Source organism: Falco cherrug, chromosome 8 (assembly GCF_023634085.1).
Source record: "Falco cherrug isolate bFalChe1 chromosome 8, bFalChe1.pri, whole genome shotgun sequence".
NCBI classification, from domain to species: Eukaryota; Metazoa; Chordata; class Aves; order Falconiformes; family Falconidae; genus Falco; species Falco cherrug.
In genome coordinates this window covers 10,425,560-10,451,690 of record NC_073704.1, presented here as the reverse complement: position 1 = coordinate 10,451,690, position 26,131 = coordinate 10,425,560, and the positions used below count along the sequence as shown (strand labels likewise).

Here is a 26,131-nt window from a genome sequence, read left to right as displayed (position 1 = left end):
TGGCTCAGTTCAGTGAATCACTGCCGCCGATGGCTGCTTAATTTAGTTGTGAAAGCAACAGCAACAGGCCTGCTAATCCAGACAAAAATAAATCCCTAGGGCAAAATATCAAGGGTGGAGGGCCTATAACCAGATCTTTCCCACCCTGAAATTGCTTGGGAAGCCCTTCTAAATCCTTGGCAAGCACCTCAAGTAGCACAGGGGCATGTTGCAAAGGCAGGACCAAGAGCAGAGCAGCAGACACCAGCATGCACAAGAGGATACGTCCCTGAGACATCCCAGACCAAATCCCTGCACCAGTGTGCTGGCACCTGCCCAGACAAAAAGCTCTCTGGATCGTTCTAAGGGGTTGGCCTCTTCTCCCAGGTAACAAGCAACAGGACAAGAGGAAATGGCCTCAAGTTGCGCCAGGGGAGGTTTAGATTTGATATGAGGAAAAATTCCTTCACCAAAACAGTTGTCAAGCGTTGGAACAGGCTGCCCAGAGAAGTGGTTGAGTCCCCACCCCTGGAGGTATTTAAAAGACACGTTATCTGTGGTGCATAGGGACAGGGTTTAGCGATGGACTTGGCAGTGCTGGGTTAACGGTTGGACTCAATGATCTTAAAACGTCTTTTCCAACATAAACAGTTCTATGATTCTATGATTTGTCCTGACTTTATTGTATAGTGGTAACTTACAAGCACGGAAGAAAGCTGAAAACCAGCAAAGTGCTCTTTTGTAATCTTGCTGCCTTGCTAAGGACACTTCACTCTAAGTGATAAAACGAGATCAGTGGTGAAGGTATTTGTAGCTGAAACCAAACAACCATTATCTGACTTTCAGTAACATCCTTGGCATGGCTGTTATGTTTCCTAATACTTTTACAGAGCTCGAAGCAATTTAAACTAAAGATGTTGTTTTAAGCAATTCAACACTAAACGTGTTTTTGCCATCAACAGGAGTCTGTCTGACACCTCATGGTGGCTGTTAAAAAGGTTTGTCCCTGTCTACACTGACCATAAGACGTACTGAACAGCAACTTAATAAGATGAAAAACACTCCTCATTTTAAACTGAAGATAAACGCTCACTTCCTGATTGTTAATAGAGCAGGTCCCTTTCCCCCTGACCAAAGTCAGAATGGGCCATCAGTGCTGGACAGCAAACTTTTGTTTCAGCCAAGTCTTTGTGAGTCTGCAGCATTCACTTTTGCTCCACAGCCACACAACAGCCACAGCTGTGGATCCTTGCGTCCCTTTCCTTCTCAACACCCTGCAGTACCAATGTAGCACCCCACTGCCAGCCCACAGTGGTGATGCTCTGCAAGCAAAATGATGGGCTTACTTTCCAGTCAGTGCCCTGCCACAGACCAACGTGCATGCCTGAACACTAGTTAACTGTATCGTCTTGCACTTCTGGAGAACAGCAGAGAGTGAGAGATGGGGAAAGACACAGATTAAATGGCTGAGATCACCACTAGCGACCGCACATTCAGCCCTGTAGACAGCATCAAAGTCCCAGGCAGTGGAGATGCCTCAGCAGGCAGACAAGGCAGGCCAGGAGAGCCCCAAATAGTAATATCTAACAGATAGCCCCCGATGCTGAGCTGGAATAAAATTGTGCACATGCTGTGAAATACAGCAAAAGTTTGCTAGAAGTGTGTAATTGGATAAACTTATTAAATAAGCAGCTTACTTGGAAGATACAGGTGTCTCAAGTGTGTCATGCATGATCCCACAGCGCAGCTCAGGCCACCTACCTCCTCCCTGGCCCTTGGTGCAAAAGCCTTCCCAAATGCTAAGCCTTGCCTAAACACGGATGAATTTAGGTGCTCAGACTGACTGCTCTTTGCCACAGCGTGAGTGACAGCTTACTGAAACTAGGGAGAGAATTAATGTGTTTGAAAGTGCCACAATAATCACAATATATTTACATTTTTCTGACACATTAGTCAAACATTTATCATTTCTTAAAATGTAGCTATGATACTTTGTCTAAACTGTCATGAGTCACAATGTAATTACATGGTAATCATATGGCAATTAATTTATATGATATTCATTTGAAACAGAGAAGAATTAGGCTTGTGATAGCGTGCAAAATTAACAGGCACACTAGACAAGGAATGGAAATCAAGCCACTGGAAAAAAAAAAAAAAGTAGGAAAATTAATGTTAAAATCAATGTTTAAACAAATTGCTCCAAGCTTTAGGGAAAAGCTATGAGACTAAACCATGTAATTTTCTGTTTCTGAATTTCTTTATGAAACCACCTCTCAAAAGTTTTCTTTTTTAACTTCAGTTTAACCCCTTCCATTCACCTTAAAGGATTATTTTAATCTTCCTACAACATATATTTTAACAGTTTCCAAATCAAACTACATAAGGAAAACAAACATGGGGCCAACAGGCTAATGCAAAAGGACCCGTGAGCCTTTCTGTGCCCCATTTTAGGATTTCGGGTCTCCAGATCGCTGTCAGGATGTAGGACAACAGATGCTATAACACGGTGCACACCAGTGGTGCTCACATGTTAATAGAAAATCAGTGGCAATACTGAGCTCTCCATGCTTCAGAGACCTCCAGCTCTGCAATCTCTTTTTCTAATTTATTAAATAACTCCAAGTCAAAGATAGCTGCCTCAGGCACTGAGCTCTGGTCACCAAGCTAAATCCTCTGGCGATGGGAAAGTCTGCGAGGGATGGGGCTGGAGGGAAGCAAGGATCGTTGGGGCACAATTATAGTAAAGTCTCTGTCCAAAACCTGGGAGACAGGTGATGGATAACAGGGGAGCAAAAGAAACAAAAGCTAAAAGACCAGGAGGGACTCACCAAAAAAGAAGTTCTGAACTTACAGAAGGCTTTTTACAGCAACAGAGAGTAAATAATGAAAAATGAACTATTTCACAGTGAAGAAAATTAAGATGCTGTATGTGGTGAATTATTCCATTTACAGCTTCTTTTTAAAAAGTCATACTAATTAATGACTTCAGCTGATCTCATTCTTATTCACAAGACAGCCTGTATTTATTTTGCAAAGAAAATGCTTAACTGGAATAGCCTATTGAGGTCTTCCTAACTCATCTTCAGCAGTTGTCTTGGGCAACAGCGCTGTAGTCATATTTAATACGTGCACTGTGTACAGCAACTTTGATGAAAAGGGGAATAAAATTATACAATTATTGCATTAATTATACATTATACATTTTTGTTCAGTAGCCCTTAGTGCTTTTCAGAATAGCTGGGTCACCTGGAGAAAAACCACACCACAAAGCTTTCCCATTATCATTGTGACAAGGATGCCTCGGACACTGCAAGCAGCTGGTAAGATCGAAAGCCAACACCTAATCAAAAATAAACCCCATAAAGTAGGCGAGGTGGGGTACAGGGGTCACACAGGTGGCTGCAGCATCATCTTCCCAGCAATCCCCTTAGCCTGTGTGGGTCAGAAAACACTCTGAAACCCAAAGCCACCCCAGCCCCCTCAATTTTGTTGGGATGCTCTTGAAGCACGCCTGGAATGGCGCTTCCTGTGCAGCAGATTAAGGCGACCTGACATAGTGCTGCTAAAATTGACCCATCTGCTTCCTCCTCACCTGCTCTCACCCAGTAACAGGGTCTGGCCCAGGAGCTCCCACACACCGGGAAATGGGAAGCACCACGTTTTGGTTGCCTCATTCACTTGGGAGCTCCCTGCGCACCTGAGATAACCTCATCCTACAGGAACATGTTTTCTCTTTCTCACTGCAGGTCAGGCAGCAGCAAATCCTGAACTACTGAAACTGCATGCCAGCGTGGGCTCTGAAAGCATGGAGGTGCAGCCTCCATGGCAAATGAGGTGCCAGGAGTAGCACTGTGTCCCCACTGCTCCTGGCCCCAAGCCCAGTGGCCAGCCAGGTCACCCACCACTGGGCTGTCCTTGGCAAAATCACCAAATGAGTTAGTCTGAACAAAAACCCAAACAAACCTAAAGCTTTGTTGAGGAAAGAGCAAAAGAACAGTGGCTGTCATTGCCCTAGGAAACTCCAACCACAAGCACCACCAGAAGATGAGGAACATGGCACAGGATGCCATGTGGAATGGGACACTAACAAAGATATGGGGGCCCCTGTGAAACAGAATTCAGCTGAGGAGTTGCAGCTGCTCAGGGCCTTTCATACGTGTTGACTTACAACTTCTTGGTGCCTCACTTGCACACATGTGAAATGGGACACACATTGTCTCTGGCTGTCCACCAGCACAGAGCAGAAGTGATCTCATTCAGGGCACAGACAAATGACACTCAACAGAGTCCCCTCACTTCTATAACACAACTTCATTGCTGGCTGTCACACTACGGAGGCACTCCCAGGTGGCTCCTCTGCACTACAGTGAGGAAAATGAGTATTTCAAACTCCTGATTCCATTTACTAGCGGCTTTTCTATTTGTGTGGGGTAAATACACCAAGGCTTAGGCAAATAATGAAAAAATAGTAATTACCTAATGAATTCTCTGACTGGTTTGATAAATGCTCTCCAAACAGAGAGGAAAATGGAATCATAAATAATGTACTCCACTGATGGAAACAGTTTTGAATAAACTTGCACACATCTGGCAGTGTTTGCTGAGACAGGTCCAGTATTTCCACAGGCACTGCATCTGCCAGGAACCACCAACATGAGTTTTAGTGTGCAGTGACTTCATCTGATGCAATGCCTGGTGGTTTAGGAGCAAGGTGGAGCTGAGCCACAGGGATCTCCAGATCTAGACAGGTGAGACAGTGCACCTTATAACATCGACCTCCACGCGTAACGCATGCAGATGTTAAATTGTACCAAGTTTGTGCTCACAGACAGGCAGAGAAAGGCTTCAAGTGATTTGGCCTTTTCTAAAACCTTTAAGTCCCACCTGATTCAAGCTCAAACACAACAGAGCGCTGCCGTATCCAGGCACAAGCCGGTACCCCTGCACAGCACTGCGCATGCACCTCCTACACTAACACCCAAAGCCTTCTCCAGGCTTTGCAGCAGATCCATCCTTCTCTCCTCGGCACATGCCTGAGGCAGCCGAGTTCACACGAAAGGCTTCAGCTGAACTTTGTGTATGTTTCTTGCTGCCCTCCCTGTCTGCAAAGCTAACCTCAGGGAAGCACACGTTCAGCCTTCACACCATACCTATGTGAGGTGCATATAGAGCAGGCTGGGAAAAGTGTCAGCAAATAAATTATTTATCATATTATTGAGCGAGTTTAGCTTGGATGATCAAAATGAAGAAACCCCCAAATGCTCCGAAATGCTTAACAAGGCAATATTCTTGGATCTACCAGATAAGTACCCCAGTCTCTGCAAGGACTGGGCTCTTCTCTGGCATTTCAGGGATTTCAGGTTGGAAATAAATGAGCTCTTCCACCTCCCATGCTTTCTGCCACCTTTCCTGTGTGGATGACTTAACAGTGTCAGTTCAGCCTTGCAAGGGCCAGACACGACACATGCCTTTCTGCCTCCGGGCTTATCTAGCAAAGCAACACCTCTCTGCTGTGCTTTGCAGCTCCCGGCTTCCTCAGTTCTCCGAAAGAAACCATAAAATCGTCTGGAAGCAAAACCAAAATACTGCATTTCCCAGGTTTTCTGGAGAAGGATTCTCAGTGCATATATATGTAAAAGAACTCTTAACGTTGCTGACTTGCACAACTCCCCAGAGCTTCGCCACACTGTCTGGCTGTGGGCCAGAAGAAAAGTATTTTCAAGACTTACCAAAACTACATTTATCTTGTTCCTGCTTTACATGCCCAAAACAGTTTTCACAGATGACACAGATGATGGAAAACGCTTTAGTGGACTATAAAATCTGCCATCTCTTCTATGCCTGCTCCAGGCTCCAGTTAAATATGGCTAAAAAGAACTATTTGTACGTAAATAAATTATTCTTCTATGGATATAACTAGTCAATGTGGAAGATCAGATCCAGTTCAATTAATGCCTCCATGACAGTAATGAGAAAAATACTCTTCCATGACCTATTGTAAATCTAAGAGAAAAGGCTCCAGCAGGGACTTGGCAATTTCTAGTCTAATTGTACATAATTAAACAATGTAACAGCACCATTTACAATAATTTCAATGAAGTTCAATGATACACACATTTACTAATTTTATTACAACATCTGTGATCTTCATTTTGTTTCATTTTTTATATTTCTTATGGAGACACGAGCTCTTTCCAGTACAATGAAATCTGACCTCCATTTTTATGAATAACTTGTTTCCATCAAATTTTAACCCAGCAAAGAGAAGGCAGATTTGATAAAATACCATGAAAAAAAAAATCTATCCATATTAGGTTAGAGAAAGTTTTCAAAGAATAAACATATTAGCACGGGGGAAAAGAAAGATCATTTTTTGGTTGACCAAAGTAAATTGAATATTAATCTTGAATGTGGCAAATAACTGTGGCTGGGAAGGGGAAGGAAAAACACACTTGAAAAATTAAGACGCTCGTTGCTTTGTAGTTTACCAGAAAATATTACTTAAAACAACTAAAAACAAAACAAAATTAAGAACTTTCAGCTCAAAAAATTACCTTCAATTGTCACAAAGTAACATTTTCTAGCATTTCTGTTGGATGGCGGGGGGAGATTTCTCACTTGAGTCAACCCCAAATGACTTTTCTAATTCTTTCCCAGTTCAGTCACCACGCTGAAATTTTAAATATTTGCATGGCTCTGACTTTTACAGAAGTTTGCTTCTATTGGTCAAAAATCCTCCTTTCCCACCCCTCTCGCTGAGGTGACTGCTGACACTACTAGGTCTCTCATTCATAAACCATCATCCATTTACCTCTTTTTCCTTATCGCAAAAGATGTATCATCTGCAGCAGAACAAATACTGAGGAAACATCCTGTCAATGCAACCAGAAAAGCACCCACACGCCAAGCTCCGCTCCAGCTTAACAAGTTTAAAACACATCACAGAGATGCCACGAAGCCATAAGCAGAAGTGCTCATGATCATCTCCCCAGTATGTTTTTCCCCAAAGGTGCTGGGCTGGGTACTGCCTCAGCAGCGATTGTCAGCTAACAGCCCTGAGAGGGGACAGTCCCTCGAGGCTCTGGCGCATGTATAAGGAACTCAGTTTTATAACTAAAACAGAATAGTCCATCTGACTTTAACTCAGTGAATAGGATTCCCCTATTCACTGTAATACCTGGTTGCTGTATAGTGTGTATGTTTCAGCCTGCATCACTGGTCCTTACAGGTGCTGAAGAAAAGCAGCTGTCTGGTTTCAATTTTACATTGCTCCAGTAGGTAAGTTTTAGAGGTTTCCTGAGGAAGACTTAAAAAAAATAATTAAATAAATAATGTGGAAATCCCTGAATGAAAACAAGAGGAATTAAATCAGGAATCTCAGAGGCAAGGATAATTATGTGTTTTCTTATATTTCTAGGATGAAAATCTCTGCTGGGTACCCAGAAGAGGAGAAGGAGCAGAGGTCTTAATGTAAGATGACTCAACTGTGTGCTAAAGGTTAATGGGTGACTTGGGTGAAAGCCAGAGTAAGATGGGGAGACCTGGATTTCTGTCTCTAAAAAGGCTTTCCAGACCCCAAGCATAGGCAGGAGCAAAGCTGCCGATTATGCAGAGTCAGGTATCAGGTTTGCTGTGATCCCTGGCAGAAAAGTCTCTGTTAGGCCACCCCCATATGCAAACCATGGGGCAATCCAGTAAATGCTCTTCGGCAGGGGGCAAAGGGGCTTCACACTAAGAGCCCCAACATAAGGGATTGTGGTTTGCCCCCCCCCCGCCCCGCCTTGTATTTCGGAAAACAGCACATCTGTCCTACCTGTCCTACTGTTCATCCTACCAGCCTTCTTGCACAGCTTGCCCAGTTTAGTGCATGTCTTTGAAGACAGCAGACCTCTGGGGAAGAGTATCAAGAGCAAATGGCAATCGGTCTTCGTAAAAAATAAAAGCAATAAAGCAAATAAGCAAAACTGCCCACAACAGCAGGCAGCTTTTCCTCCTATCATTACCTCTGTTGGCTGCACTATGCAGATCTTCTACTCACTCTCCTTATCTTGTGAAGCAAGCCAGAAAAATGAGGAGACGTTGAAGAGAAGGAAAAAGAAACTGAAGCTAGGAAATAATAGGCAATGAATCTGAAATTTGAAGAACAGGCTTTTTCTTTTTTTTTTTTTTTTTTTCTTCCCGGGTAGTATTGTTCCAAGCAGCATGGGCTTGTAAAAGTCTAATCACTTCCCATCCAGCTCATCAATCACACAAGGGAACCGGCCCCTTGCACAACCCAGTAAGACTCAAATTGGCTCCCACCAATAATAAAAGGTAGAGGAGAAGGACAATCCCTTCAGAGGATTTTTTAATAAATCTTGTCTAGACAGGGAACACGAGAGAAATGGAAAAGATTTCTTGGAAGACTGTGGCCATCCAGTCCCATCCCACTTACATTATTGATACGTGCCTGCTGCAACTGATACTTTGAAGTGAATTTTCATATTTTGATTCTTGTTATTCAGAGTCATCCAAAATTAAACATTAAACTTTAAATATTTAAAAACAGGCTAAGGTAGTAATTGAAGCTGAAAGAAATTGCACGCTGGCACTATTACTGCTGCGTGTGCTTGCCTGGCTGCAAAAATGCCAAAGAGACACTATTGCTACTCCTCTATTTTCAGCAGTTGCTGACATTTTACTGTAATTTATTCTCATTTTCTCCTCTTCTTCTTAAAAATAACAACACCACTACTACTCTAATAATAAACTGACAGCTCTCATGTCCAAAAGATCTTTCAGCAGAGGACAGTTTCTGCCAGCAAAGGGTGCCTAAGCTTGGCACACAGAGTTCTTGCAGAGAATATACTGTATAAAACCCAGCCAGCTGCTCACCACATCACGCTCAGCACTACATTACCCTTTGGCTCCCCAGTCATAAGTTTTCCTTTCAGTACCCTGTCCTTTCCAATGTAGGGGCCCCAACTGTCAGCCACCAGCAAAAATCCCATTCCAGCCTGTATTTGGTGTATTTTTTGATTGCTTCCTCTTCCACTTTTATCTGTCAGATGTGCTAAAGACTCCCACAAGCCATAAAGTGTTTCTGACATTCATGGCTTTTAGATCCTGGGTTTCAAAGAACCGCTGCAGGTTATGTTGATTAAGCCCAAAGACGTATTTCTAGAAAGCTGTAGCTTAAATAAAAAGGTGTTTTGCTGTCACAGTGATCAGCCAAAACTGTTACTGAACCAGAGCATATGGGAGACGAAAACCATCAGAGAAATGTGTGATGTTCCAGACTGCTAAGATTTGCTCTCTCCAGCAGAGATCAGAGGCAGCAGGAAAGCAGAAGAGGCATTTAGCTCAATTAAACAAATAAACAAATAAAAATAAAGCCTTGTATTGAGCGAGATGATGGCTGATTATCTGCCAGTTAAGGGAGGGCTAAGAAAAATCGTTGTCTCTTAAAAGTGCTATCAGACAAGAGCCCTTTTTATTTTGTGAGAGTGCCAGAGGGGCACTCTGAGATGCCTCTGGAGGACAGAGCTGAAGATGTTTATTTAAGGAAACAAGAGAAGCCTTTACTGGGAGCTTTCCTGAGACCCAAGATGAAGGCCGCCTTATTTTGCTTCTAAAGAAGTCCCTGCTAACCAGACACAACGGGATTCATCCTTCTGGCAAATTAACATCCAGTGGATGCTGTCTGCAGCAGATCTGATAAATATTTGCATCCACTATGAATTCGTGGCATGATGCAGCATTAAAATTTCATGGGAGAAAAAAAAAAAAATTGCTTAAGGACCTGTCGGGTTTGGGCTACTCACAGCTGCAGGGATAGTTACAGGCAGCAGACATTGTAAAACTGCCAGTTGCTTCACTTAACAAAATTTCAGCCCTTATTAGACATAGAAAGATATGTAATTCCCTTCCAGAGGTGAGAGTTAAAACCCAGCACTATACGTACAGCACTTCAGCAAGGGCTTCAATAAACAACTACAACTTTAAAAAGAGCAAAATTTAAAACCAGAACCATATCTCACAATCTGAAGGCACATTTGGAGAAAGGTGACCTTTTAGGGGAGGAGCTGAGGTGCAGAAATGCAATCAAAGTTATTTCTCTTTAAACTGAAATCTCAGGGAGTGTGTGAACTCTATTCAGAGTCATTTAAATAAATAGGAATTTTATAACTCCTGGCTGTGGGCTTAGCTGGCTCTGACGTGTTTGTGCAAGTGTGTGCAGATGACTTTATTTGAAATGGTTTCCATTCAGTGTTGATCTTTTCACATTCATATTGTCAGGCCGATCGAGCCGAGGACACCAGCCTCAGCACTAATGAGTCTGTTCTGCACCTCCACCTCCCAACACGGGGCCATAAGAAACCATCCCTTCAATGTTACCCTCTCCCACCACTCTGCCTAAGGAGAAACAGAAAGCTTCCTAACACCGGTTGCCCCAAATGCCACCTGAAAAATCCTTTTTTCTGAAAATAAATATACCCACGAGTAGTTTTCTCCTTCCTGGTGCACAAAAGCATACAGGCATCAGCAACAAATCTGCAAGAGGGATCTCTACTGCACAAATGAGCTATATCGCACTGCTGCGATGGAAATCTAACAAGAATAAGAAACAATATCAAAAACATCACAGCAGGTGCAAAACAGTTAGACGAAAGGGGATTTTTCCTGCCTTAAGTCATTCCCTCTGCATCCAGCCCTTGGGGTGTGGGTGCCTGTGCCACAGGGCACAACACGCCCCCCCGATAGAAGACAGACCCCTCATGCCAGCTCCCAGCACATCTCCTTGCTCCCCACAGCACCCCTGGGTTTCCTCACACACTCTTCCCAAGCAGCATGCTGCTAACAGAAGCTGGAAAAGGAAAAGGTGAGCAAAAGTACCCAGAGCCGAGTACACAGGAAAGCATTCGCTCACACCAGGAACCACACACTGCAAACCTCTGCATACTGAAAACATAATAGAGGTAAGTGACATAAACCCTGTCTTTCCCATTGACACTGAATGAGCGTTTCACTCCACCCCAGGTACGCTAGAGCACACAACAAGCATAGGAGGGTGAATGCTCGCAGCAGGAAGAACTGGGGAACTTTTTGATGCTAAGTGGCACAGGATACCTGCATCGCTACAATCTGTTAGGGGAAAACCATACTTACTAATTACCTCTTCTATTAAATATAAACACCACATTTCGGTCAAACATCGGGATTACAAAGTCAAAGCAAAATGGTATTCTAATGTTTCACCAAAATCTGGCGGTTTTTAATACTTCCAGCCAGCTCTGTTTAGCCCTACACTGCTCAGCCACACATCCACCAACACAAGCTGAATCGATCCCAAAGCAGGCAATGGCAGCGCTGCTGTGAAAGATGCAAACATATTGATATTGGTATGGATTTCCACATGCTGGGCATACTGTGCCCAAGGAAATGAAGGCTTGCCTACTAGGAACACCTGCAGCAATGCCAGTATTCTATGATTTTGGGAATTAGCTGCTTCATCAGCATAGTCTAGATGTGATCAGGCTGAGCACACACCAGATCAAGTCACAAGGTGAGAGGTCTTCATTGCAAATGAAGCAAAATTGCTAAATTTCACTGGCCAGTAACAGAATTTTTTCATCAAAAGGCTCTAATGACATCAACAAAAAGATCATGTGAAAACACTTGCTTTACAATGACTGGTTTTCCTTGCACACAACACACAATGCTACCCAACAAGGTCTAACCATATGTATTTGATTTTACATTTGATCGGTTTGAGTGATTTCGGTGTCACCCAGCCGGGGATACTTATAGGCAGTGTGAGAAAAAAATGCCCTTTTAACTGCATTTTATTCTTGTATATGCATTGTTCTGCTAAAATAATTTATTGTATCCTAATAAAATGAGCACAACTCGCTCCAGGAATGAATGAATACTCACTCCCCGGTGATGGGTATTTATGTGCAGGGACAGAGGGTCTGTAATGGAAGATCTATCATCAGCGCCTGTACCCATTTTATCTTCATTTCACATGATACAAGGAAACTGAGTGTTGTTTTGGGGGTATAATTGATCTATAGCTGAAACAAATCAGCTCTGCAGCTAAGTGAGGAGATGAAGTAGTGGATAATCTGTAGTTTAAAACCAGCTGTTCTGCTGAGATCAAATGATTACTTCGGCACTGAAATGATTAGCTGACAAGGGAGTACGCTTCTGCATCCGCTGTCATTACTGGGACTGCTGCCGTAACCTCCGGCCGCGCTGATGCCGGGCACTAGAGCTAATTGACAGCATGGCTGGGATCAGCTCTCGGTTTGCTAAATTGATGGACCTCACCTGGCCTCAATTACAAATATAAGCATTTTCAGGAAACAAATAGGCAGAGGAGGCGGGGAAGGAGATTACCCAGCTGCTGGTCAGATAACTGTGACTGCAACAAATGCCAGCAAAACGTTTTAGGTTTAAGCTGTGCAGCTGTCTCCACTCTCTACAGTAGTTTCAACACAGCATAAATATTTGCAAATATTTTCCTCTTATTTCTCCCTGCTTGCACACCTCCTAAGATTATTGAGAACTGAAATTCACCCCATCCCTTTCTGTAGTGCCTTTCCCCAGCGATTCCCGCAACAGCCGATTTTATTAGGTTTCCCTGTTTTAGGCAAGGTAAGGCAAAGTACCACCTGCTCATGAGAACATCACATGAATGGTACAGAAACGCAGGGAGGACACAGGTTTGCAGTTTACTTTTCTTTTTCCTTAATCATCCTATGTGTTTTCAACTACAAGAGCATTTTTTTTAAAGAAACTGAAGATAACTGAGGTTGCACAGTGGCTGAAACACAAATATGTCCACAAAACCAGGCTGCAGAGACTGGCTGCCACAGCAGCAGGTGTGTTCCGCCTTGAGCTAGCTGGCTTGGAGAGCAGGAGGGTAACCCATCTGCAGAGTGCGCTTCCTTTCTTTTTCCTTCTACCCAAAAAATCACCGGACTGCAAAGAAATTAAAAATGGTATTTAAAAAATGACAATAATCTATAAGACCTATTAAGCTAGGTTGTCCACACCTGTGTCAAAGCAAAATAGCTCCTTACAACAGATATCTTTTCTTCTAATTGATCACTGAGTGGGTTTGAGAGGAATCCAGTAACAGGCTCTGCTTCCTGAAGAGGTTACTCCACACTTTTTGCAGAGACAGCCATTAATTCCCTGATATTCATTATGGATTTTCCTTTCTTAGGCCTTCACTCTGCACCATAACTTTTGAAGGATGAACTGTCGTGATTATACCTCATATTATCCCCGAGGTATGTATTACACAGGGTTGTTGCTTTTGATTTACAGCAGCAATATGACACGCGGCTCACCATCCCTTTCACTCTCCCCCTTTCTGGAGAGGAAGCCAATACGTATGGAAGTTGGGGGGTTGTTTTCAGAAGCCCCCTTCCAAATTCAAAGCAGGAGGGGTCTTTCTATGTGTAAACCGGCAATGCTGGTACGAAAAGAATCTAAAGCAATGATGTTCCATAGCTCAAGCTTTCCCATTTGGAGGTAGCAATATACCTGCAGGTAGCCATGGGTGTCGGTGGGTTTCCTTGTTGTTTTGCAGGTTGTCCCCTGCAGTAAGACGCAGATACTACTACCATCACCGTGATTATCCAGAATTATAGAACAATTTATAATGTTTTACAGCTTCTTTGCTGGCACTAGGTTCTGAATCAATCCCAAAACATGAAAAATCAGAATGCATGGTGACATCAAGCTCTGACCACCATTCAAGGTCTCAGATCACTTGGCTTAGTCCCTTGCATCTTTTTCAAACTGAATGGCATTTATTTTGAGGGTCTTGTCTCCATCTTGGGCTCATTAAGGTTGTTTTCTTAAAGCATGAGGATAAACTCTCTTACAAAACATATTTTTGGTACAACCTCTCTCTCTCCAGTGAGCAAGAATCAAGCTATCACTATTATTTTTCCTCCACAAAACAGCATAAGTTTTCAAAATTGGCATGGTATTTCTACTTTGCCTTTTGACATTTTCAACTTTATTATGTTCAGACAGTACCTCAAAGCACTTCATTCTTCCTCTCTGGTAGAACTAATGACCACAAAAGGAGGAAAAGAAACACTATGCACTATTCAATACAGCATGCAGACACTATTACCCTTCTACTTCAAACACAAGTACTAGAAGTTGATGAGACCAGCTGCACTCAGCCACCTGCAGAAGTAGAGACTTGAACTAGATCCTTGCTGCTTTAACCAAAACCTCCCAATTCCACCTTTCCTTGATGATGTTTGACACCAGGGACACCTCACCTGAGAAGTAAGTGGTACTTGATTTCATACCCTTTGGGGATCAGCACTCACAGCCAACCTGCACTGTGTACAGAAACACACACCACACATGGTTAACCGAGATATTCCTGTTCATCAGCTTGGGCAAACTCATCCTCAACCCCAGAACAGCACATCCACTACCACCCCCCTGGCCAGCTCCAGTCCCCCTGGCTCTTCAGGCCAGCCCCACATGACAGAGCACCTTTTGCTAGGACACATGTTTGTGAATGCTCCCTTGATATGTATTTTTGAGGCAGATGCTCAGGAAGGCCAACTTCTCCCTCCATCCCAGCCTTCCCGGGCACCTACACAGGATGCCTGCATGACACATGAGGGGCCGTAATTAGATGGCCCGGTGCTAGTATCAAGTTTGGGGTGGGAATGTTGCTGAATGCTGCAATCTGCACAACTCTGCTGACATTTCTGAACTATAAAAGCCCTCCGGCAGGCATCTACAGAGGAAACCTTTAAAATTGATCCAGTTTAGCACAAAAACTGTTGGTTAAGCCTCCATCCATCCCTCTACTCCTCCACCCCTTGACACAGCTTACAGCAAAAGACTTTGCTTTCCCTTTCATATGGCTTTTAACAGCAATTCAAGCCCATTGATCCAGGACTCTGAGTCAGTGTATTACAATGCAAGATTATTCAGCTCTCTGACAGTTGGCTTGTTTAATTTCATTTTACTCCATAGCAAAATGGGAGTGGAGGGAGGGAGGGCTAGACCAAAAATTGGCAATGTATTGCCTAAATGCTCAGGAAAATAGAAAAATGTCACTCAAAATATAAAATACTTCCACTGGGCACAGGCTGCTATACCACAATTACATACGTATCTATATGCCTATCTATACCTCATCTGTGCCTCCTGATTTCAATCTCTATTCCATGGAAGATTTGAGAGGGCGGGTGGACAAAGAGAAGAATAAATAATGCTTAATGACATCTGAGCAAAGCTTGTCAGGGAACAGCGTGAAACCGTGGAGTTTATGCCATCTCCTAGCCGGGGCTAAGACTAGGCTGGAATCCTCATTACATTCACCATTTACACCAAAAAACCTTTCTTTCTATGGCTGGAATAAAACTACTCATTTGCTTTATAACCGAATAAATCTATTTATAATTTAAAAGGCTTCGCAACTAGGGTTTTTTTTCTGTTGGTTAGTTTAACTTTACTTCAATGTTTGCTTTAGTCCAGCTTCAATTAGGCCAGCATTTCCAATTGCATCAGTAGAGGAGAGGTTTACATTTACAAGAGTAAGATCATTAACAGCATAAGGTGGTTGAAAGGGAGGGTGTAATTGGTTTCACTTGCCTAGAGGGAAGATCAGCTTCTAAGAGACACACACCTAATTAAGAAGGTTTGCACTGTTTTATTTTTAATAATGTCCTCCCCTCCACTATCAGCGTTTTTATAGTATGCATCACAGCAGCTTCTGGGTCCTGGCTTAGCCACAGATATTTTGTGGACACACAGCAGCTGACAGTATCAGACCCCTTCACGGACAGACAGAAGGAAGAGTCTGATGAGACACTAAACAACAGGAAAGGAAATTAATTAATAGTCTGTATTTGAAAAGGAAAAATAAAAAAGTCTAGACAGAGCCAGGAATCTCAAAAGCTGCTTTTGTTCATTTTAAAAATTCGACTCCTGATATGTATTTTCATTGGTGGCTGTGATTCAGGGTGCCAGTACCAGTTGGGAAGCACAACCAGTTTGTCAGACACTTGGCTGGCCATGCGTAGTCAAAGGTGGGCCACACAGTGGACAAGTGAAGCAACACTGCTGACCCAGAAGCCACCCCAGACTGACAAGCCAGCACAGGGAAGGAGGTTTACCATGCACCTCAAAGATCCCCAGCAGGTATTGTCCAAGGAGTAATGTGCCTCCACCAGCACGCGTTGATCACGAAGGTAAGTGCCCCTGGGTCAGTACGTACCCCAGATACCACCCATATAGCAGGCTGTTAGGAAGGGAACAAGATCTGTATTAGAGAGGAGGAGGAGGAGGCGGAGAAAGGTCTTCTTAGCTATTGCTGATGCTACACAACCAAGTGCAGGAACACATCTATTTTGCAGAACACTCAAGAGTTTAAGCGAAGAGCCCCCAGACTTGTCCATGACATTCCCAGGGTGACAGTAGACTTTGCCTACTCTTCCAAGTGCTTTTCCCTACAATAACATTCTCCACATGCTACCCAGGCTGAACTCTGACAGCCAGAACCCATCCACCACGTTACCTCTGCCAAAACTGGAAAGCATTGCACCCAGAGCAGCAAACCCCACGTCCTGTGCATGTTTTTGGTATTAGGGCCTCTTGTACCTCCTAATCTCCCAGCAATGGGCCTGGGAAGTGGGCAGCAATACTGTCAAATGGCAAACATCACTTGCAGCCATGGCTGGCATCCCGTCGCAAGTGGGAATGCTCCCCATGCTGTGCCTGCCATGCCCACCTGGGCTTGCAGGCTCCCCTGCAGCACCCAAAAGCTGCCAGAGGGGCTTATGTTCAGCATAATCAGCAAGGACAGACCCCTGCCTCCCATCGCGAGGAGGACCGGTGCAGCCCCTGGCCATGGAGGAACCACCCCATACCACCTCTCCAGTACTCTGCCTAACAACGGGCAGCTTTGCTGCAACCATGAAAACAGGATAGAAAACGGAAAGGTTATTACTGATCTTGAGCATGTGCATGGGTCTGGGTGACTCTGAATTATTTAAGCCAGGCTTCTTTTATCTCTTTCCTGCTCCAGAGTTGCTACCGCTGCCACGCACATGAATCAGACAGGTTTGCCAGGCAGCTGGAGGTGGGGTGCATCCCATACAATAGGAGCTGAAAGGGAAATGCTAAAAGACAATTTAAAGAGACTCCTTGATTATCCTGGACTTCAAATCTTTACTTCTCATCTCTACGTGTGAAGGATGCACCCCTCCAACTGAAAGGGGCACAGGCAAAGGCTGCAGGAGAGCTGGGGAAGCTCTTGGTCACTGCCAACCCTGAGAAGGCAGAAGCGAAGCCCCATGCTGGGATCCATCCCCACATCCTCCCAGAGCCCTGGCAGGGGAGCCTCTCTGAACTCCCCATACACGAGTGCATGTGTGTCACCAAAGGGCCTACTGACCCACCTATCAGTCACTACATATGGATAATGGCAGGTGTTTTATACAGCAAATCGACCACAGAGATGTGGTCACGAGGGCATGTAGCCACTAGTGCTCCATCAGCTTCAGCAGCATTCCCGAGAGCAGCCCCACAGCAGGCCAGGATGGGAGGAGCAGCCCAGTACCATGCCCAGGAGGCCCAGGCTTCCCTGGGAAAAGGGCATCATCTGCAGCCCTCCTCCATCATAACCTCGCAAACAAAAATGCTTCCTGGGGGGCTACACAGCACCTGGCACAACCAGACGCAAAGGGCCACTTTACCGCCCACCGCACGCAACGCTCCTCCTAAACACAAGCGGTTATTTCAAGCTGTATCTTTCATACAAAACCACCAAAACCTAATTGCTAAATCAATGGAGCAACAGGTAACGTACATATATTTGGCTATGGCTTGGCAAACCCAGCTCGAAGATTAATTGTATATTAATCGTCTTCTGTATTTGTTTTGCAGAGGCTAAAAATTCAGTTCAAGCAGAAAAGTACCAGCTTACAGAGTCTTAAAGTTTCTCTGTTGAAAGCAAAGCCCAAATTCCATTGCTGAGCTGGTCTGGGCTGCTCCTTGGTGTTGCATTGCTGGTAGGAAAAGGAGGGGTGGGCAAAGAGAGGTTGTGCAAGTGGGTTTTTCAGTTTATTTTAGGGAGAGGAGGTTGGTGGTGTGTACAAAAGGGAAAGGAGCCTCCTAGCCGTTATCCTGCCTGTTGCAATGCCCAGGACAGCTATAAAAATAAAAGAATAGGGCTGTGAGGAGTATAAAACTCGAGTCAAAATCTGGCTGTGGGGAACTAGCAAAAGCATTAGCTGCTTGGAGAGATGAAGCTACCGGGTTTGTAAACAACGTTAAAAAAAGGCTCTGAAAAAGCTGTGTGGTGAGCAAGGCTGTCACAGCAGGGCAAGGAGGACATAGAAGGTGGGGACAGGGCTTGGGGTCTGGTGGGAGGGAGCGGCGACCGCAGTGCAGGGGCAGCCCAGTGGGCGCAGGGCAGCTGTCAGCCACCCAGGATTATTGGTGTCCCTGAGCACACAAGTGTGGCCAGGCACAACGGGGAAATCTTGGCAGAAAGGCGGGTAGCGAGGCAGGTGGGAGGCTGGTGGCTGTGCAGGCAGCTTTGTGGGGGGGAAGGAAGGTGAAGGGGAGGTGTGAGCAGGGTCCCCGTGCTGCCACATTGCATCTAGCAGAGGAGATGTGCTTGCAGCAGCTAGAGGCTTAAACCAAAGAGGCCTCGTACTAATTGAGTGGTACCATGTCGCGTATACACCAAAATGGATTGAAACCTGACGGGCTGTTGAAAAGGTGCTTCTGAACGACTGAGGAAAGGAGGTACAGGGGCTGCTAAGGGCGGTCTGCGGAGCTACAGCGACATACCTGCACTACAGACACCTGGCTGGGACAGCACGGGAAAGCAGACGCTGCAGAGACACGGATGGTCTCCCATCAGTGTAACGTGACGGGGATAAGCAACCGAAGCACAAAAATAATCTAACAGTTTGAGCACACTTAACCAGGAAGCAGTGGATGCATTTGACCTATTAGCTGGGAGGCTCTGGGAGTGGTGGGGTCAGGATGGGGCTGTGCATAACGGCCTACATGGCACGTGATATTCGTCTTCAATAGCAAGGACCAGGCACAAGCCACCCAGGTGCTGTCCCGTACATCAAGAGATTAGAGCAACGGGAACACCGATTACCGTAACAGTGCCTGGCACTCAGCTGCTCACCGGGGCCTTCACTACCTGCACCTGAACACGATACAGGTCTGGAAGACCTTGCAAATCTATGCTATTCCTTACCTTAGCGATCAATATTCCCTGGCCATTCTGAGACCAGATTAAACCGCTGGGATTATTTTAAGCTACTGTTTCTGCAAAAGCAGTTAAGAAATGACAGAAGAAGTTGTCCCCCTGAGGAAAGCTGTATCACACATGCTTTCTGCAGTTAACCGCTCCTCCGACTCCACCCCCTTCATTTGGGATCCAACTTTAAACACGGCTCGGGTTCATCCAGCACAGTTGGCGGCTGATCACAGCCAGCATAAAACATTTTGTCCATGCCAGAAGCATGGCCTGGCATGCCACTGGTCCCTTGTAACCCACCCAGCACAGCAGTTGTGTTTATTGCTGTGTGCACAGGATGCCCTAGCCAGGTTCACACAGCAAGCTGGAAGTGTCCTCTTTCCACCTGGATTGTGAGGCACGCACAGCCCTGCCTCTTATGCTGCTACTGGCATACCATTTGGCTCTTTATTCTTCATTTTCTAACGGGTAAGGTCCTGGGAGGGCAATTATAAATACATAAATATATGTATTTGATTTCCAGGTTTATAATTACCTGGAGGCCACTTTGCCTTTTGCCAGCCAAGGACAAAACACATGCTGGCAAGGCTCTCCTGATGCAACTCACTGTGAGACAAATGCTACAGGGCAGCTTTACCCAGCGCACACACACACACACACCCACCCACCCACCCAAATCCCCATGCTGGTGTAGGGTCAGACTGAAATGCTTTCCAAGCAAATCTGATGAAAATTCCCCTCCACATAGGCATAGCCACCCTGTAAGCCTGTCTTTTTGGGGACTCCTGACAGGCACTACACTCCACATCCCACTCTCTTTCTGCTGAGCTGGGACCTTTTTGAAGCCTGTCAACTGGGAATTAAGATACCATTTTGCTGCAGAAAAGAATTCAGAGCTGTGCTGCCAGACCTTCAGGAGCCATACATATCATTACAGTGATCTGCTGAGGAAACTGGACAAGGCAACACCCTCCTGTCTCTATGCTTCCCTTCCTGACACATCTGTTCAGACTGCAGGGTCTCTTCATGCCTGCATCTCTGCTGAACTCTGCCTGTTTTGCTATAAAGGACCAAAAAGCTTTAAAAAGATTATATAAAAATAGATTACTTTTTTTTTTTTTTTTTTTTTTAAACCTGAAGCAGCTCTGAATGCCAAGGGGCCAGGCGGCACAGTTCGCAACCAACTGTTCCCGTGGATGTTCTGGCAGTCCTCCCCCCTCAGAGGGGTCTGTATGACCCAAACTTCCTCCAAGGCTCTAACACAACCAGAAGCAAAAATATATAAAGCCCAAACATACAAATTCCATCTGCCACAAAGTCTAAATGTGATTGTAAGGAAAGTGTTAAGTATGGGCTGGTGCAGGTTTCCATATGCTGACAAAGGGAAGATGGGGCTATACATTTTTGCATTAACTGCAGCAGTTGTAAAGCTGTCCCCCACAAAACCCCTGCCCTGTTAAATGGCAGGTAGATAGCTGCCAGTGTAGCTGTGGCTGAGGGTGCTACAGAGGCATACCATAGAGGAAAAAGATTTTATAAAGCCGTGGTAGATCATTTTAGAAGGCTGTTGATTGCAGTTAGAAATAAGTTTCATAATCATTCGGGAGAGTTATTGCACAGAACTTTGGTCATGTCTTCAAAAATAAATAATCTGAATTGGTTAAATAAAATCCAGGCACCAGAAGACAATTTACTGACTGTGAATTGCTAAAAGCCTGGGGATTAGTCAAAGATAACTCCCGTTTACCAAATGTGTTTAACAGAATAAGAGTGCTTCTAGAAGATTGTTTTGTGGTATACTAATTGTGTATTTTATTTTGAAATTTGAATATGGAGATGCTATTAAGAAATCCACAATTGTCCACAATACAAACTGTCAGCTTTGCCAAGTGAAACTTAAATAGGTTCCTGCTTCTGAAACCAAACAGTCATTTGCAATACGAACCAGTGCATGGTCTGAGCTCTTCTCAGGATTTTTTTTCCTGAAATCCAAAGCAGGGAAATAAATCTCAGCTGTAGCCTTGATGAGACTCAAGACATGTACCAGCTCAACCAGCTTACCTAGTTTCATGGATCAAGTGCTAGCACAAAAGCCTGGCCTATGCAGTTAGTTGAAGGATGCCAGTGGGTTGGGAAGCAGTGGGAGATAGAGCCCAGTCTCTTCCCACTGTCACTGCTGACGTGCTGGGTAATCCTCCACCTGCAACAGGGACAAGGGAGCTCTCGCGGGCCTGTTTTCCACCCAGTTATTTGTCCTGCCCAGTTGAATCACGGTCTTGGAAACAGTAACTGCCTTTCGCTACTGTAGCACCTACACCAGTGAAGCGCCTGCCTTGCCCTCGACAGAGAGATGCTACTCCAGCAGCAATGTGCTGCATTCAGCTAAGCCTCATTTCATTGCCAAAGCTTGTGGTGGTGGGACTCCAAAGACTGAATTACCCCAGTGTACATTTTATGCAGGTAGGTTGAGTCTCAGAGGAAAAACAAAGAAAACCAGCCCGCTGTCAGAAACTTCTTGCTGTTCCCAGCACTCAGGCTTAGATCTATTTCCTCCCACCAAGTGTTCTTTTCCTCCATCAGGACTCCCATTGCAGCTCTGGTGCAGGGAAGCACCGAGCAGCTGGAACAGAGCTGATGGAGCTGAAGGGTAGCACATCCATAGTGCAACTTCATATTGCAATTGCTCACCCTTGTTTCGGCCACCCACAACACCCAGCAATACCAAGACTACAACACAACCAGAAGCAAAAATAAAATACATAAAATGAAAACAGAAGATGTGTACTCCTGTTCTGCATACAGAAGAACGCTAGGAAAAAAAAACACTGGTATGTGCAATCCCTTCTTACAAAAATGAAGCCGCTCGTGATCTCAAAGCCATGCAATTGCTTGCAGGCCCAGAAGTTTAAGTGGTTGAGCACTTCATTCAGGTGACACACAGCCCTATTTAGTCTTAATCAGCAGATATCCAAGAGAGCTAACTCATAGACATAAAGCAAATCTACTTAGGGAATAAATGTCTAAATAAATATGAGAGATGAGATGCTGATCTTTTAATGTTCCTCTGCAGGGTAAATGAAATTATGGGGTTTTTTCACTTCAATTCATTTATGGTATTCGTTTATTATTGCATGATAAAAAGGCTCAGCATGCCTAGCTCACTAGGTCTTCCCTCTGTCCTGGAGTGGGAGGCTGCCCAGCTAAGCTGAGCACTAACAAGAAGGCAGGCGGGCACACAAAGCAACGGTACTCATTAGCTGGAAATACAGATAACCCAGGGGTGCATCAACTACCTACCTGAAATCTATTTGGCAGAGGAAGGGGGCAGTTATTGCACAGAGACTAAGGAAAACTGGAGCAGGCTGGAGGAGCATCATCTTGCATGACAAGTTCACCACATTTAAGTCTGAGAGAGACAAACCTCCTTTCTTTTAGCTGTCTCCCATCTGCCACCTTCATTTGGCCACTAAAACCATTTTTAAAGTGATAAAACAAGTAATACTGTCTAACTAATGAATGTCAAATTATCGGCATAAATGTGCCAACATTTATTTATTTATTTGCTTCCCCAAGAACATGTTCTCCTCTGCTTGGTCTTCTATTTTAGTGACTACAATTTGTCATATTAACTAGACTTCCAGTTTGCTGGGGTTTGTTTTCAGTTCTGGTTTTCGACAAGACAACTGTGAGAGGGCAGACACAGGTAAAAGAAGTAATAAAACCAATAAAAAAGCAATAGTGGCTGTCACCAAAAAGCACAAGCCACGAAACCACCTTCAATTACTATGCAGGGTCCTTCTTCCTGGCTCTCATTTGCCGATGTTACTGCCTACTTTCCACCAATATTTTACTCTGCTTATGGCCACTCTCCGCAAGGAACGTTAATTCCCTAATTTCCAAATAATTTGCTTTCCTTACCTACCAGCAAGCAGCATAAGAAGGAAGGAAAGCCAAAGCAGGAGAACCATCTGTGATGAATTCAAGCCACGCACAACGGCCCAGTCAGGGGTTTCAGGAGGCATCTGAAACTCCAGCGATGCCTGGAATCAGTGCGAGGATCCTGCCCTCACAGGGGGTATCTATCTGCTGCCTGACTAACACGGTGGGAAACATTAGTCCAGCTGCACCAAGGCTATATCTATTTCAGAGCACAAGCATATGTGTTCTCCCCACCTGTCACAACTGTGAAATGTATTGATAGCATTTACTTCCTAGGCATTCGTCGCTCAAATTAACAGGCAACCTGTTAGCCTGAGCAATTAGCACCCCAAACTTTACTCCAAACGTATCTGGTAGCTGAATTTTGCTTGCAGATATTTTAGCAGCCTGATTTAGGCTTTGAGTAAATATAGGCCTGCGTATAGAGTGGAAATCCTGTGAAATCCCCAACAAATTTAATGTGAAGCAAAGGTAAACATGCTGTTGGAGCATCAGCTTTGCCTTTGTTAGAACCAGTAAAGGAAAGTTCACATTTTTACAAACTGAAATTGAGCACTAGGTTCACCCAAGACCCAGCAAACTGAATGACTGAGTGTAACACAACCTGCTGGGGCTGAGTCCTGCCACCCTCTTCCTGCTGCCAGCTTTAAACTTCACCACTCCTGCTACGTGCTTTTTATGAAAATGCCAGTTACATACAGACACGCATCTTGAAACATGACCTCAGCACTTGCGGAAGCATACGTGAGCAATACCATAAGATACAAGCAGTGTAAACCTTTATCTGTGTCACGGCTTGACTTCTGGTATTGGAGAGCATGATCAGCACAGGCTGCAACTCCACTGCCACAGGCTGCCTTTTCTACTGTGGTACTCATACCTACATACCAGTTTCTTCCATGTGGCAGCCACATCATCTGCAGCACCCTCAAACGCTCTCCTGAGTGCACTGGATCACTCCTTTACTCAGATATTTCTTCAAACATAATGGGTTTTGAAATGCCAAGTAACAATGAGCTTCAATTCTTCTAATTCAGCACCTCTCCTTCCTCGTGGTTGCTAGCACATTAACAGAGAACATACAAACTACACTGAAATGTTCCTTCACAAACCCAAAAGCGCAATATTTACTCAAAATTGGATGTAAGGAGGTCCAAGGGAGCACACAACCCAGGCTCCACAGTGGCAGGACAGCCTTCATCTATCACAAACTTCCCCTGCATGCTGGAGATTCAATTAGGCTTGTAACTCCAGGCTCATACACAAAGAGGGGTTTATGCACATTCAGCAATCACGCTTTTCTTTTCCTTTTTCTTAAATGCTCCACCAATACTGCCAGAGTTCTTCTCTTGCTTAGTCTATCAATCAGTCCATATACAGCATTTTGTTAGGTTTAGCTTCTCCAAGGCTCCAGTGCTTACCTGCATGATTCTCTGACCTCCCTATACCCTGCCTTACCTGCTCCGTACCTGCTGGCAACACACGGTGAGACAGACCTGCAAGGTGTCACCTTTCTGCACAGTGACATGGCTTTCTCCCCCGAGTCCAGGATAAATCTAAATGACACTTACTCAGAGCATCTGTCACAGCAATGACATTGCTCTTGTTCTCTGCCCATCTGTGGCATTTTATTATCCTCTTATATTGCAGTGAAGCTGGTGGGAGAGAGACTTGCCCCTCTCCAGCCCAGCACCTGTAGCTACTCTCTTAAACACAGAAGATGGAGGGAAAGAAAAAAGAAGATCGCTTACCCGCAGGAAGGAGAGGTCTCGGTTGTGCTCAATGCTGGTGATTTCCAGGTTGCCCATAACTACCTCGCAGTTCTCATAGTACTTGCGCAGGGCCCGATACTGCTGCTCCAGGTCAGAGAGGGAGCTCAGCTTGTTCTCGGTGCCAGCACACACTGCAAGAAACCACAGAACAAACTATTAGGATATGTGTGAAAGAGGGGCAGAGGAGCAGAGAAGGAAAAGTTTGTATACAGGGATGCAGGTAATTGTAACAAAAAACGTATTCACAGTTTGGGTTCTGGGGGGGGGGGGGGGGGAAACCAACCGGCAAAACCAAAAAAACCCACCAACCAAACCAAAACCCACAGCACAAGTTACTTGGATACCAGCAGTAGAGATAGGAAAGTATGAATATGGTCCATGATTGTTTCAGCAACTTAAACACATTTCACCAAATGGGATGAAGTGCTGGTATTTACCACCAAATGCAGAAAGGCTGAAAATGCAGAAATGCAGGAAAAATACAAAACTAGTTGATCACAACACCGAAAGGGCCAAACTCAGGTCCCAGCAAAGTCCTTACTAGTTCTGACAATAACAATAACAGAATCAGACACTGAACAGAGATACTCCACTCACAGACTAAAGGATGTAAGGCTGTAGAGACCTGTGCTTCCAAGCTGACCTGGGTAATCCAAGATTTTCCCCTATTCAACTGATGCTCAGAATAGTCTGTTGGACAAGCCAAGACCAACCTGGCCAGAAGGCTTATACCAAACGTGGTTTTCCCCATCACTTTCCTTAAGACCCCAGCTCTTCCCAGCTTTATGCAATTAAATAGGGAAAAGACAATAGCAAAAACCCCATACTGTCTTTGTACAAGTCACCAGGTTGAACGTACAATGGAGATGTGTCAGATGAGTTAGGAAACACCATCCTAATACAGTTAGTTTTCAGAAAATGCTCTTTAATATTACAGTAATCTGTTCTAACAAATTTTGGAGTCCAGTTCAAAGCAACTGTAGAATCACAGCTCAGTCTCCTAGCTCACATGCATCAAGCAATGACAAAATTGAATGTGGGGAAAGAAACACAGAAGCAGCATGTTACAATAGCAGTTTTTCACACAGTTTTCTGCCTGTCAGGACAGCAATGCTACCTACCTAAATGGTCAACTGTGGGGCTGGGCTTTTTTTTTTTTTGAGCGTGCACTTACTTT

At 44.6% G+C, this 26,131-nt stretch overlaps 1 protein-coding gene across 3 annotated transcripts in view; it reads right to left on the bottom strand.

The window, feature by feature from the left end:
- ERBB4 (erb-b2 receptor tyrosine kinase 4) overlaps positions 1 to 26,131 on the bottom strand; it is a 638,535-nt gene that overhangs the window by 374,159 nt on the left and 238,245 nt on the right. For all 3 annotated transcript variants that reach the window (XM_055719363.1, XM_055719360.1, XM_055719361.1), the window contains exon 2: positions 24,934 to 25,085. In XM_055719363.1, coding sequence (XP_055575338.1) covers positions 24,934 to 25,085 — 152 coding nt within the window. The remainder of the gene's footprint in view (positions 1 to 24,933; positions 25,086 to 26,131) is intronic.